The 14,545-nt window shown below is 40.7% G+C and overlaps 1 protein-coding gene across 2 annotated transcripts in view; it reads left to right on the top strand.

The window, feature by feature from the left end:
• Positions 1-1,606: 1,606 nt before the first annotated feature.
• The window catches only part of snrka (SNF related kinase a), a 63,356-nt gene continuing 50,417 nt past the window's right edge, over positions 1,607-14,545 (top strand). The window contains exons 1-2 of one of the 2 annotated variants that reach the window (XM_085472924.1): positions 1,607-1,803; positions 2,586-3,299. In XM_085472924.1, coding sequence (XP_085329050.1) covers positions 2,711-3,299 — 589 coding nt within the window. In that variant the 5' untranslated portion in view covers positions 1,607-1,803; positions 2,586-2,710. Of the gene's footprint in view, positions 1,861-2,585; positions 3,300-14,545 lie in introns of both variants that reach the window. The other variant, XM_085472923.1, reaches the window with a different exon arrangement.

Below are 14,545 nucleotides of genomic sequence, written 5' to 3'. Positions count from 1 at the left end.
CTGTCCCAACTAGACATAAATGGCTTTTGGACATTACTAACAGGTTATACAAAATGGATGCATTAAATGTGTACAATTTAATGGGTCACTGCCTTAATTTTCAGTGCTCTTTTTCTAGACATCAGGAGCAGTGAAAAACAGGAAAAGCTTACAGCACCTGGTATTCCCAGATCCAAATACTAACTATATGTATGTATGCTAAACTGTCAAAAGCTGCTGCCTGTCACACAAACTGGCATTTTATGGATTCAAAGGATAAATCTGGTAGCCACTGCTCCTGTTGCAGAGCTCTTTACTTAAGTGTAAATAAACACTTTGAACTTTCCAACTATTTTTGAGTCTGCTTTGTGAGTTTGTGCAAGAATTCGGTATGACAAAGAGGAAATAGGCCTATGAGCTGGAGGAGCAAAACTGAATAATTTATATGTTAAATTTAGCTCTGCTGTATTTGCTCAGCATTTATGTAGCTACCGTAGAGCACAACACAATGGGATATGAATTACTCAACTTTATCTTGTTGCACATAAACTCTGAATGTCTTACATTTGTTATGTATTTATATGTATGTCTTTTGATTTTGTTATTTTTCACTGCACACATTTCAACATGGAAAATGCACCTTCTCTGTGTGGAATACTTCCGACTGAGCGAGCAAAAAATAAAAGCTGCAACTGAATAATGAAAGTCACTAAGCACCTGTGAGGGAAAGCTGGATGTTCAGTGAATCATTGAGCCAGATAACATGCCTTACTGGCAGATCAGGTATAGGTACACTGTGTGATAGAGCAAAAATAGAGAGAAAAGGTTTAAAGATCACAATTTTCAACTAAGAGTAATACTGAATAAGAGAAGAGAAAGGATGCGGAGTAAAGGCCTAAACATAGATCTGATTGTCTGACACTAGGTGTCAGTGCACACCTTTTACTGCAAAGACCAAACAACAGAGACAGGGAATATGTCCGAAAATGAGGTTTGTGTTAAAGTCTTGAAGTATGGAACCCAATTATTTCAGGTTGATTATCACTTTTGACATTTATCTTTTTTAAAAATCACGGAAGAAGTAAAGTACTTCCTGCTATCTCATAGTATACGGTTTTTGAACTTTCAGGGAAATGTGTCATTATTATTATTATTATTATTGTAACATTATCGTTATTTTTGTTGTTGCTGCAGTATCTGTCTACAATATTTGTGTTGTTCAGCAACCTTTTCCAATCAAGACTGTTTGACGTCAGAGTTGAATGCGGTTGATGATGCTGATATGCTACCTTCAAGTACTCCTCGAAAGAACCTGTATTCAGTCTGCTAGATTGTGAATATATACAATTTGCTGATGCCTGTCCAAATGACTACAACCTTATTAGTGTCAATTAGCAATAATAACAAAAGCGATCAAAAACAATTAGTGTCTATACTGTAGGTTCCATGAAAAAAATGCTACCTTGTTATTGCATTTAAAAAAAATTTAATGGTTTTGTAGTTAATCGTGATCCATATCTATTCAAGAAAGGAAATACGTTTTATACCTTGTGTATAATGTTTAAAGCAATTCTATGATAAGTGTGACGGTGTGACATTTTTGACACTTTCAGCACCCGAAGGCAGCGCCACAGCCCCGCCGCTTCGGCTGGGAGGATACTACCATTCCGATTAGGGCAGCTGTTGCCAACGATGCAATGCCTCCTTCATGGAATGAACGCTGGGCATAGGCACCGTGTAGTGCCGTGGTCTTCTTGAAGAGGCTGCACCGTCCTGGTCTTTTGTGATTATTCGCCACAAACAAACAGCCCCGGAGCGCATAAGGTACCCGGTGAAGACTTGGACACGCGGGTTTATGGTTAGCGGAGAGAAGCTGGAGCGGTGAGCTGAGTGAACCGTAGTAACTTTAGCTTGCTATATGCTACATGCTAACTAAGGCTAGCTGGGTGGTATTGAAAGAAACACCTGTTCCCCCGAGTGACCAAAACGAAAAATGAGTTTGTGTTGAAAATTCTGTAGGGTGGGCTGGTGACGTTCCGTTGTTTCAAAGTGATTAACGTGAGTCATCCGGTAAGCTAACATAGGATCAATCAATGAACAACGAGCTACCCTCGTCCCCCGGGTGGGAGCTAACGTTAGTTGGTTGTGCTACCTCCGGGCCCGTTACACAGCTGAGTTACGAGCTTAAACTCTGCCGTTGTTGTAACAAGTATTTTTAAACATTTAATGTATGTATACATATTAGGAAAGTTCAATTTTTATCAGTACGAGGCAACGAGTTGGGATGCATTAGCTGGTGCAGCAGTTAGCAACCACCCTGTCAAAACAAGCCCAAGCTCACTGCATTCAGAAAGCTGAGTGGTTAAACACACCGGGTTTTGTGCTAACATATATATGTTCAGTACGCTTAGCTGAACTCAATTAATTCTGTCATGTAGCCAAGCCTATTCTGTATAACGCTGTATAAAGAGACAGGCAGATGCATTTAGGCTAGACTGACATGTCACCACAATGGAAAAAGGTGCTTCTCTCTGTTTTTTTAACATCAGCTTTTCTCATGACAGGCAATTAATGCATTTTGCTTGTTTGTGTCTTCTGCGCATTAGGAAGCTGGAACCATGGGTTTAACATTAAGCCTTTGATGAACTGAAATAAGCTGGACCCTCTTGACTCATCCAACCCGCTCCTGCCCATAGCGGGGGCTCCCCTTTCCCCCTCACCTTCCAGAGTTATGGCAGGCTTTAAGCGTGGCTACGATGGCAAGATCGCCGGCCTGTACGACCTGGACAAGACCCTGGGCCGTGGCCACTTCGCTGTAGTCAAGCTGGCACGCCATGTCTTCACTGGGGAGAAAGTGGCGGTGAAGGTGATTGACAAGACTAAGCTAGACACAGTGGCGACGGGCCATCTTTTCCAGGAGGTCCGCTGCATGAAGCTGGTGCAGCACCCCAACATTGTGCGCCTGTATGAAGTGATAGATACGCAGACGAAGCTTTATCTCATCCTGGAGCTTGGAGATGGAGGAGATATGTTTGACTACATTATGAAGCATGAGGAGGGCTTGAACGAAGAGTTGGCTAAGAAATATTTTGCCCAAATTGTCCACGCTATCTCCTACTGTCATCGGCTGCACGTGGTGCACAGGGACTTGAAACCCGAGAACGTGGTGTTCTTTGAAAAACAAGGGCTGGTCAAGCTCACTGACTTTGGATTCAGTAACAAGTTTCAGCCAGGAAAAAAGCTGACCACCAGCTGTGGATCTTTGGCATACTCAGCTCCTGAAATACTACTGGGTGATGAGTATGATGCTCCGGCTGTAGGTATGCAAAAGATGTTTGGCTGATGAATGATGGTAAAGAAATGAAATGAGTCACACAGCTAATTAGAACATTGTATTGGTGAGTTGCAGAGGTGTGTACTAGACAGGATGTGAATGTTGATGCAGCGCATTTTTAAAAGTGTAATGCACTCATTAAGTTTCAGCAGTCATTTTATCTTCCACTGAAGAGCACCGGGCCTGTTGCCTTGAGCACTAGTTCACTATCTTGTCCACTTTATTAACTCCCCTAGCTCTTCCAAAAAAGGAAAGGAAAAAAAGACAAAACTAAAAACATTGTCAGAAAACAGGCTTTTGGAATCAAACTGCACAGAACGTCTTTTCAAAGTCACGTTAATAGCCAGTTTTAGCACACAGCAGTGTGATGGGTGGGAATGTGGCTAGCACCTGTTTCACACAGTTTTGTCTCACCCTGCTGTGACACATCGGCACTTAGTCTTTATACGGAGCCTGAGCATGTGTTCGCTGTTGTTGTAAGATAACTTTAACTCAACAGTTATGAGCCCTGGGACTGTGTAACAGAACTTGTTTTAAATACCAAGGTGTGTGTTCCAGCACTGTGCTGCTGGGCATGGATCATTTTGAGAGCTGCCGTAGGCTACAAGGTCAGCCCAACTACAGCTGATGTCTGTGAGTGTCCCATTGCACTGAATTAACTGTCTCATTGATTTTCCTGTGAGGACTGACAGTGCAGACAGACACATTGCGTGTCCTTCCATGACATAATTATGATATTTGTCATATCAGGTGGCTTTGCTGAGACTAAAACCATGGGACTAAGTCCATCTCCTGAATTGGATAATGAGATGTACTCTGTTAAGCTTGTTTTTCAGACGGTGTGGGTGTGCATGCAGTCTTAATCCTAAAGGAGTCTGAAATCGGTCTCATGATTATTTATGCATGTAGAAAGGGCTCTCAAAGGTGTTCCTTCAAGGGCAGTCAGCTAGATGTTAATTTGCTTTTTCTTTTTCAAATGGAGTTCTCACAAACTTGAGAGGTGCAGTTGAGGCAATGAGGAAGCTGTGGTTACTTTCTCATTGAGCCGTACACACCCATGCAATCACAAACCACACACATGCTCATTTATCCTAAGACTTTGATATTGTACGCGTGACTGGACAGCGTTGTACCCTCTGCTCTGTGAACAGTTTGACTGCATGACTGCAGGGGATATCTGATTAAATGGCAGGCTTCATGTTATCGCTTGCTGCTGTTGGTGGCAAGCAACCAACATGCATTATCCATTAAAGTAAAGAGAAGACAATTTACTTTTTTCTTGTTATGCACTTCATCTAAAGAATGAATTAAGGTATAAACTAACAATGTGGGCCCCCAAAATTGTGGTATGAACCAAAACCATTGTTTGGGAGAAATTGTTACAACCCCAGTAGTAACCAGTCTGGAATGTTTATCAGTTTCATGGAGTCTTCAGTAGCATCCCTACAATTGTAGTATTCAGATTAGTCCACAATGCCGCTCACCTTACTGTTGAGCTAGATGGTGGGCCAGTCTGTGCTTTCTTCCAGCTGGTTGCTGTGTGAGATATACTTATTGGCACACATAGTAATTGCATAGGTACTACTTGTTCCTGTGTTTTCTAGCAGCAGCTCTCTCCAGTTGTTGGGTTGATGGTTATTCTGTGGTGGTTTGTTGTTGTTGTTTTTTTGTCGCTTTTTTTGTTTGTGTTTGTTTTGTTTTTTTAGTGTGGCCTTTGGATCCTGTGGTCAGAGCCATTAGCCACATGGATTGTTGCACTCTAAAATAGTGGAATGAGGAGAAAGTGCTTATTATTTGCACATGTGCAGGCAAGGCTTCTGAAAGGTTTACTTAGTATTCTAGTGGGTGTCCCTAAGAGAGCAGAGTCCTGTTCATCTCCTTGCACAGAACCAAAATCATATTAGATTGTGTTTGTTATGTATAATTCCACAGATTAAAAATGATGGTCTGTATATAGTCTCAGTCCAGGCAGTGTATTTCAGTCACTACCACTTGGTTGTTTCATTACAGAGTATTGTTTCTTACTGTTATGGTCCAACTGATGGCGGGGTTAAACTTTGTACTAAGAGGGTTCAGCATTTTGTGCTCTTGGCACTCTTTAGCTGATGAAAAGCCCTTAACCTATGAAAGCCTTCCTGGCTACAAGCAGCCATTAATGAACCTTATCAACATATTTACTGGCTACTGTGTGTGCACGTGTGCACAGTAGAGCTGTTTTGCTGGATTTGGTTCCATCGCTAAAGCTTCAGGACTGTGTCTACAGAGAGCAGCCAGAGGGGCTCTTAATTGCAGTCCTGGTTACTGTTGCCCACTGCCAGTAGATGGGAAGGACAGTTAATCCATGCTATTGTTTGGACTGGGCCAGGAGAGGATGAGAAAGAAGCAGGATGCAGCTATTTATGCAGTCCTGTGTTGACACAGACTGACTGGCTTTGACTAGAACTCATTCAGCTTGTTCCCACCACTGGGCCCAGGACCATGTTTTCTCATTATGTTCACCATTTTCCACTGAGAAAAAGGATCTTCACATCTTTTTTCTCAGGATCAATATAAGATATCATAAATGGAAATGACTAAATGGGGAAAAAAAACAAACAACGAATGTCTTTCCTGCAATTCCTCTGGACAGAACTGTTATTTTCTTACTTAATGTGTGAAAGCACACTCCCCCTTATAAAGCTAGTCCTTTTAACTCATCGTTAAAGATGTGTTAAAGAGCTTGGTTACACAGAACCTTCTTTGGCTGCCTCCTTCCTTTTGTTTTATTAGCATCATTGTTGAGCCAGTGGAAGAAAAAGGCATCATATACAGCAAATGTTTTCTGGTTTTTATTAATGATTGTGTTTTTGCTCTGTGCTGGTTTGAGTCTCAGTCAATTTGTCATATCTCCACTCTGGGCTTGTTTCATGTCTTTGAACCCCCTTTATTGAAACTAAAGCCTGGTTTATTGCTGTAGCACAGAGCATGCTTTTCTTTAACGTAACCACTAAATAGGAGACTGAAGGAGCTGTGTACCCCTCCTGATTTGCAGATGATTTTGCAAATCAGACAGAAGATTTTCCTTGTCGCTGGATTTGGATTTAAAAAAAAAAAAAAAAAAAAAAATCTACATTGTTCATTTCTTCACTTTCCATTTTGTCTTTGCAGTTTATTTGCTCTGTGCCTGCATCATTTGGTAACCAGCTGGATACAAGCATGCTTCCCAATTCCACACATAAAACACACAAAGTAGTACAATAGTTTCACAGTCCCTTGGACTTGTCAGTGTTTCACAACTTATTCCTCTTTTGCTCTAGTACCTACTCGACTCCACTTGACTCTACTCGGTTTCCGTTGTTTTCCATTCCCATTATTGAGTACCACCTCAATGTGCATGGGGCTGTTATAGCAACGTGTCTGAACATCTGGGACGTCATTTGTTTGCAATGCAAACACCACACAACAATGGCCATAGACTGCTGCTCAGTCAACTGCTTTTTGTCCGGCTCAGGGACCACGGTGTTGGTTTGTGTGCAGCCATTTCCCTTGTTGCCCGGTTTTAAAAATGGCAGTTTTGATTATTGTGAAGATGTTGCTCTCGATGACTATCGAGTGATGCCACTGACTGGGCAATTGGTGGCATGCAGTCTGTTGATGTCACATATTCGTATTGACGCAGCTTGCTTGGAACACTAGCCAAGCAGGTACTGAAAAAGTACCTGGTACCAGGTACTGCCACCTAATAGAAAACCTTAAAAGTTGAGCTAAACTGAGTAGGTACTAGTGGAAAAGAGGCATTAGTGTATCAGCCTGACTGAAGGAAGGTTTGTGGGAATTTTGTGTGGCCAAACAGGCTCCTCAGAGGTGCACAGCTGGGCAGAATCACTGTATATGTCATAGTGATGCTTTATGTTTGTATAAGTACCAACACACAGTATTGTTTTTTTTTTTTTGTTTGTTTGTTTGTTTGTTTGTTTTTTAATAGCGATGCACTTTTAGTGTTTATTTAAAAAAAAAAAAAAAAAAATCTGATAGCTGATGCCAAGAGTGCCCAACGACCCCCAGAGGTCAAGTTAGGCACCAAAGTAGTACCAATACCAAAACTGATGATTTGTTTTCATTACAACATGTAGATGTCAGCCTGCGTTTATTACAATGTGGTGGCCTCAGCCTGTTGTGACATCATTGTCACGTCGCAATGCGTCGTACTAAAAACATAAAAAGTGTATTGTACAGCTGTCTCCATGCCCTTTCCATAAATTACTCGATATGGTTTCTTTAAATGTTTTTTCAAGGTCAATTTTGACCGTGGACCCTAACAGTGAAGGTCAAGGTCAAATGCATCTTCTGTAATTGTATGCAGATGTCCTACTCATGCATACATGCTTCAAATGTGAAGGTCTGCATTGTTTATTTTGGGGCAGTAAACAGTGTAGCATGCAGCAAATTTATGAGATTGCTAAAATGGCACAGCATGTAGCCATCTTAAGAATGTTTCCAAAGATGCTGTGAAATTTGTATCCATTTGTCATGAATTTTGGAAGAAAACAACATTTGTGATGGTCGCTGTAGATACAGCGGGTTGGGTTGGGCTGTTATTGACATATTCCTTTTTTCAGAAGGTTTTAATGACATAATTGTCTGTAGAAGGCCGGGGTGGTATTTTTAGATAAAACACAAAAGAATTACAACTTGTAATTATAATTACTCAATTTCACCAATCAGTTGTATCCATGACGGATTACGTAGCACTTACCACAAAGTCATATTGTGACTGATTTCACTCACTGTCTGCAGAGCTGCTAATTTTTCTGTAGTGTGTAGAAGTAAAGTTGTATAAAGCGACTCTGGCACACACAGCAAAATGCTCATTTTCTGCTGTCAGTTTGTAGGGTTTTGAACTTGAACTTGCATCAGTTATGGTCTCTTCCTTGAATGTAATCACACTGTCTGAAGACTTTATTGCATTTGGTTTAACAACACCATTACATTTGTACTTTGTCCGTTGATATGCAATATCTTTACATGTGATATCTAGTCTCTTAATCCAAGGCTGTCCTCCTTATTACAAAAATAAGATTGAGACAGAAATGTATCATCTGCCCCATTGAAATGCCAACTAAAATGCCAGTTTGTGATATGTGGAAGTTGGTAGTACTTCGTAGCCACCGCAACGTGATATTGACAGTATCATTGGATTTTTTGGTTGTATGAGAACTTGTGCATTTTAAGGTGTCTCTTTAGTCCTGCTTTCTTTAGCCTCTTGCACCCTCAAAAGCATGCTATTGCAGTAGAAGTCAGGGAAACCTGACCTGTAAGTGTGTGTAAAAGAGTGATTTATAAATCCAAGGGGGATGCAGGCCTACTTAGCAATAGTGTCTGTGTGAGCAAATGGTCAGCTGTCAGTCAGTTATGGTGGGGATTAGTCAAAGCTATCTAGGCTTCCAAGAGAGACTCATGTAAATGGATGGGGTGACAGGTGGCAGAGGCTGTGCATTGCATAAAGTCTCAAGACACGAGGACACTCTGAGTCAAAGGTTCCACTGCATATTTTTGCTAAAGCTAAGTTGAAAGTTATAGAATTGCAACAAGTCATTGGCTTACTTTCTTCAAGGCCTGTGTGCTTTTTAGGCGCTGAATGCAAAGTAGGGACTTGTCACTCTAAGTGCCATTAGTTTTTAGGACTTGAGTTGAAAATTGCGATATGCCTGAGAGGGTGGGATTGACACTTTATTTCTGCCTGACAGGGCCCTAACTACTCTGCGCTTTCTTTTGTTTCGGCCTTTTTATTGTAGAGGCTGCAGAATGACATGTTCAAAAGCACTGAGCAGTGTATGAGAGGTTAACTTGTCTCTTGCAGTGAGACCTGTGCAGCTGCCACTACTTTGTATAAGTGAAATAATGAATTGTACACACAAAGCCAGATGGATGGATAGCTGCTTGTGTTTAAAAAAAAAAAAGGCTATAGCCTTTTTGAGAGAATTTAATAGTTGCTCTATAGTGAAAAAAAACAGTACCCTTTATGTTTTTCACTGGATGTACTAACAGGGAAAAAAAACTCATTTTCTGTTTGCCTTATGTGTTGCTTACTTTGATATAGTGGAGCAGGCAATGTCTTTGTTTGTATGAAGGCTATAGTTTAGACCTCAGGCTCAAATAAAAGTAATGACAGAAGTGAAAACTCAAGAAAATATACCCCCTCCCCCAGTAGGTTGGATCCTTTGGCAGGCCTTTTCTGGCTCAGGGGTTCTGTGTTTGAAATCTCTGCTTTACAGTAGGGCTGGGCCATATTATACCGTTCACGGTAATACCGGTACAACGTTAGGCAACGATAAGAAAATGAAATATCGCGATAGAAGATGGGTAAAACGCGCATGCGCAGTGCCTTTGTTTTCATACGCACATGGCCAAAAAAGCATGGCGGCAATGGAGAATGAGAAGGGAGAAAGCGTTTCGTTGAGTGAAGCGGATGAACCAGAATTAGTTTGTGAAAATGGTGCCACTTCAGTGATATGGAACTGGTTTGGTGTTTGTCCGTCAGATACACAGCACAGTTTTTTGTAGAACATGCAAGCGGGCCGTCGTTATTGCCGTATTTGTGGGACTAAGGCGCTTGTAAATCTGGGAGTAATCTGGGTCCTAAACTCCATCCTTTCAGGTCCCAAAGTCAAACAAACACTGCAGCATAACTGAGAGTTAAAAGAAACTGTCTAAATTCTTTCATCTTTAATAAAACGATCAGCATTGCTGCTTTACCAGGTGTAACTATGAAGTTTAACATCCAGGCATCCATGAAAACAGAATTTATTACACTTAACGGAGTTAGAAGCTAGCAGGAAGATGGCGGAAGTTAGCTCGCTAGTTTCCTGAGCATTATATAGCATGTTCTGAAATTTCTGGAAAAATTCAAACGTACAGCTCTGCTATCACTTCCAACATAAATGAAGACAGGAAACTAAACAGCACTGACGTTTGTAAGGTTACTGAAGTTGGGCTAGCTGGTTTATAATGATGTGCTACGTGATCGCTAGCGACACAGCTATAACATAAACAGTGAATCTGGAGGAATCAACGCTAACACTTTGCCACTCATTAAAAGTTAGCGTGAGGGTTCCTGATAGTTAGAGACAAATGCAATCGCATGGCAGGATGCTGTAAACGGACCAAACTTCAGTCAGGAGAACAACTGAGACAATCCATCCACAATACCAGGTTAGTCATTAATATACTGCAACAACATGGGAATAGAGCAGCTGTGATAGAATACAGCATTAATGAATCAATGGTACAGAAGTGGAAGAAGCAAGAAATATGAGTTGAATAAAGTTTTATTTATCTGACTGCTTTGTTTCGCTTAATGTGTCTTATAATCCCGTGCACCTTATGGTCTGAAAAATAAATATTTGACTTTTCTATTTGTCACACTGCAGTTTAATGTTGCAAAGCACCTCTTTTTAACTTCAGTGGATATTATACATGGTTATGCTCAGGATATGTCAGCCCATTTCTGCTGGAAATGCCTTTTGTTAAACTTTTAGCAAGGAATTTCCATTTCCACTGTTAAATTTTTATATAGCTTTAATGCACATAAAAACAGCTGCTTGTTTAAGTGAAAATACATGAATGTTTTTTTTTTTGCTCTAGTAAAGTTGTGGAGTTGTATTTTGTGTCGTGTCAATTATATCATCAGTTATATCGTTATCACAAATTTTCAAATTATATCGTGATAAATACTTTTGGCCATATCGCCCTGCTCTACTTTACAGCATAGTCAGTGATTTATCAGCCAGAGGCAGAGATGAGCAGCACAAACCAGACCAGGCTCTGTTTTCTGCTTCGCTTTGAGATGTTGCCATTTTCTTCTTACTTGGGCCATCCTCTGTACCTCTGTTAGCTCCTCCTCTCCCACCCACCTCCTGGAGAACAGGAGGTGGGTGGGAGTCCTGCAGCAGGCAGAGCTGGCAGATGTCTGCTCTGCTTTCGATTCAACAGGTCTGCTATTAATACACACACTGAGAGGGACAGTGACTGTTTGGCTGACTTATCCAAAAGTTCACATCCTAGATAGAGCGGCAAGAGTGTATTGCATCTGGCCAGCACTTGGTGAGCTAGTGAAACAGTCAGCTGTGTTCACATTTGTTGTCAGTATATCTTTCCACTGCCAGCTGACACCCAATCTACTGTTGTTCTTAGTTGTTCTTAAGAACAAACTAAATAAGGAGTTAGATGTGGCTATTTTTTTTAAGAAGATGGATCGGAGGAGATAAAGAAAGGAAATTATGTTAGCCTTAGATCTAACCATAGATATACCTCTTAGATTAACCATTATCACTGCAGGATTCCACTTTAAAATGGACTCTTCACCCTCCTGCCTTTATTATTGCTTATATATATTTTGTAATATATCTATATCATGGCTAAAGCACTTCTGGATGGATGCAAACTGCATTTCGTTGCCTTGTACTTGTGACATGTGCAATGACAATAAAGTTGAATTCTATTCTATTCTAAAAAGAGCAGAGAGCAGGCATCGAAAGGGGTGATTAAGTGTAATTATGCCTTTCAGTCATCCATGACAAAATGGAGGTGGGTGCTGTTGTGTGCAATGAGGCCTATCATTCCAAATCATTGCAGTCCACTGTGTAGCCTACTGGCTGCTTGGCATGCTAATTGACTAGCTGATATGTAGACTAACACGTTTGTGGGTTAACTTTCATGCAAGCTAGTTAGCTTGAATTTTGGTTTTGCTTCAAGGCTGTACATTTCTGGAATTATATAAAGGGGACCAAAAGTATTTTCTCCTATGCAGAATTACTGGAATGGTTTCTGCAGTTCTGAATATATTAATGAATTGTTACACTTTTTCATCTAGAAATTTTTTTGCATTAGATGTCTAGACTAGGGCTGCCACAAACGATTATTTTGATAGTCGACTAGTCACTGATTATTTTTGCGATTAGTCGACTAATCAGATCATGAACGTAAAACGTACAGCTTATTGCACCAGCATGCATCTGGTCTTATATAACTATCATTAGCTTACAGCTTTAAGTGTTTAAGGTATGTGCTAAGTAAAAATAAAGACAAAATGATAGTTTAGATTGTTTCGGTGAAGTTTAATAAAAACCTTTCTATCTAAAATATAACGGGACACTGGAGTATATTCTCGAGCATCTCACACTTCTGGTAATCAGTTGTCTGCTTGACATTTATTCAGCTGTGTAAAAACTATAACTTTAATCTCAGCCAAACCGATTTACTCAGAAACAAATAAAATACTGAAAAAAAGCCAAACAATAACATTTTTAAGTTATCTAAGTGACTTATATATCATGTTTAACCTGAGTAGCGAAAGACGGCGGTGGGTTTGAAAACGATTTGCCAGGAGTCTGGTGTTCTCACTGGGTCTAGTGAGCCTTGAACCTCGGCTAGCTATCGAGCTAGTGGGTAACAGACGTCTCCGACAACGTCCGAGCGCTTTTGAAAATATGTGGTGTCTTGATAAACTGAGCAGATATTTGAGGTTTACACAGCTACATTCCTGCCTGAAAATATGTTAGACGTTTATTTTGTGACCCAGAAAGAATAATAAGAGTAACATTAAAACTAACTAGCTGCTGCCATTGCTGGAAACTGAGCAGGGCTGCGCTATGAATTCTGGGACACAGTCTTCTTCTTCGGGGTTTGGCATCCTTGTACATGCAGTGCTGCCATCTTCTGTTTCAGTCCGTTATTACACTCTTAAATCCTAGTACTTATTCCTGCGTCTTTTGGGATCTTACAAAGCTTCAAACGATGCGTCGACTATTAAATTAGTCATCGACGATTTTGATAGTCGATGTAATCGTGACTAGTCGACTAATCGTGGCAGCCCTAGTCTAGACAACTGGTCGCTAGGGCTGGGCCATATCATACCGTTCACAGTAATACCGGTATAATGTTGGGCAACGATAAGAAAATGAAATATCGCGATAGAATATGGGTAAAACGCGCATGCACAGTGCCTTTGTTTTCATACGCACATGGCGGCAAATGCATGGCGGCGACAGAGGATGAGAAGGGCGAAAGTGGATCGTTGAATGAAACGGATGAACCAGAATTGGTTTGTAAAAATGCTGCAACTTCATTGCTGTGGAACTGGTTTAGCTTTCGTCCGTCAGATACACAACAAAGCACTATTTTTGGTAGACCACGCTAGCGGGCCGTTGTTATTACCGTGGTTTTTGAAAAATACGGCACACTTAAAATCTGAAAATCGACAGTGCCCCTTATAATTCCGTGTGCCTTATGTATGAATTCTGGTTGCGTTTACTGACCTTGAAACGATTTTATGTGGTACATGGCGCTCGAAAATCTGTCAAATGTTTTAGTACGACTTTGCTAAGCTACAAACTGCACCGCCTGATGGATTGTCGGAGCATTGCGGCTATCGTAGGCAGGAGCCTCGCGGAGTGATACGTACTGTGCTTCAACATAATATTACGGTATTGTGTGTGTATAACCTCTCTTTAAGTTTTGTGAATATTATACATGGTTATGCTGAGGATTAGGGCTAGGCCATATTATACCGTTCACGGTAATACCGGTATAATGTTAGGCAACGATAGGAAAATGAAATATCGCGATAGAATGGGAGTAAAACGCGCATGCGCAGTGCCTTTGTTTTCATACGCACATGGCCGATTGTTGAGTGAAACAGATGAACCAGAATTGGTTTGTAAAAATGGTGCAACTTCAGTGATGTGGAACTGGTTTGGTGTTTGTCTGTCAGATACACGACAAAGCACATTTTTTTGCAGAACATGCAAGCGGCCGTCGTTATTGTCGTATTTGTCGGACTAAGATGCTCTTAAATCTGGGAGTAATCTGGGTCCTAAACTCCGTATGCTTCAGGTCAAACAACACTGCAGCATCACTTAGAGTTAAAAACTGTCTAAATTCTTTCATCTTTAATAAAACGATCAGCATTGCTGCTTTACCAGGTGTAACTATAAAGTTTAACTTCCAGGCATCCATGAAAACAAAAGTTATTACATTTAACGGAGTTAGAAGTTAGCAGGAAGCTAGCGGAAGTTAGCTCGCTAGTTTCGCTAGTTACCTAAGCATGATATTGCATGTTCTGACTGAGAGATTTCTGAAAAAAATCAAACGTACAGCTCTGCTATCACTTCCAACATAAATGAAGACAGGAAACTAAACAGCAGTGACGTTTGTAGGGTTACTGAAGTTGGGCTAGCTGGTATATAATGATGT

Source organism: Copadichromis virginalis, linkage group LG11 (genome assembly GCF_057382275.1).
Source record: "Copadichromis virginalis isolate Kocher_CV1m ecotype Utaka linkage group LG11, C_Virginalis_male_GT1.1, whole genome shotgun sequence".
NCBI classification, from domain to species: Eukaryota; Metazoa; Chordata; class Actinopteri; order Cichliformes; family Cichlidae; genus Copadichromis; species Copadichromis virginalis.
The sequence above is the reverse complement of the archived record's forward strand: the minus strand, read 5'-3'. Positions and strand labels throughout refer to the sequence as shown.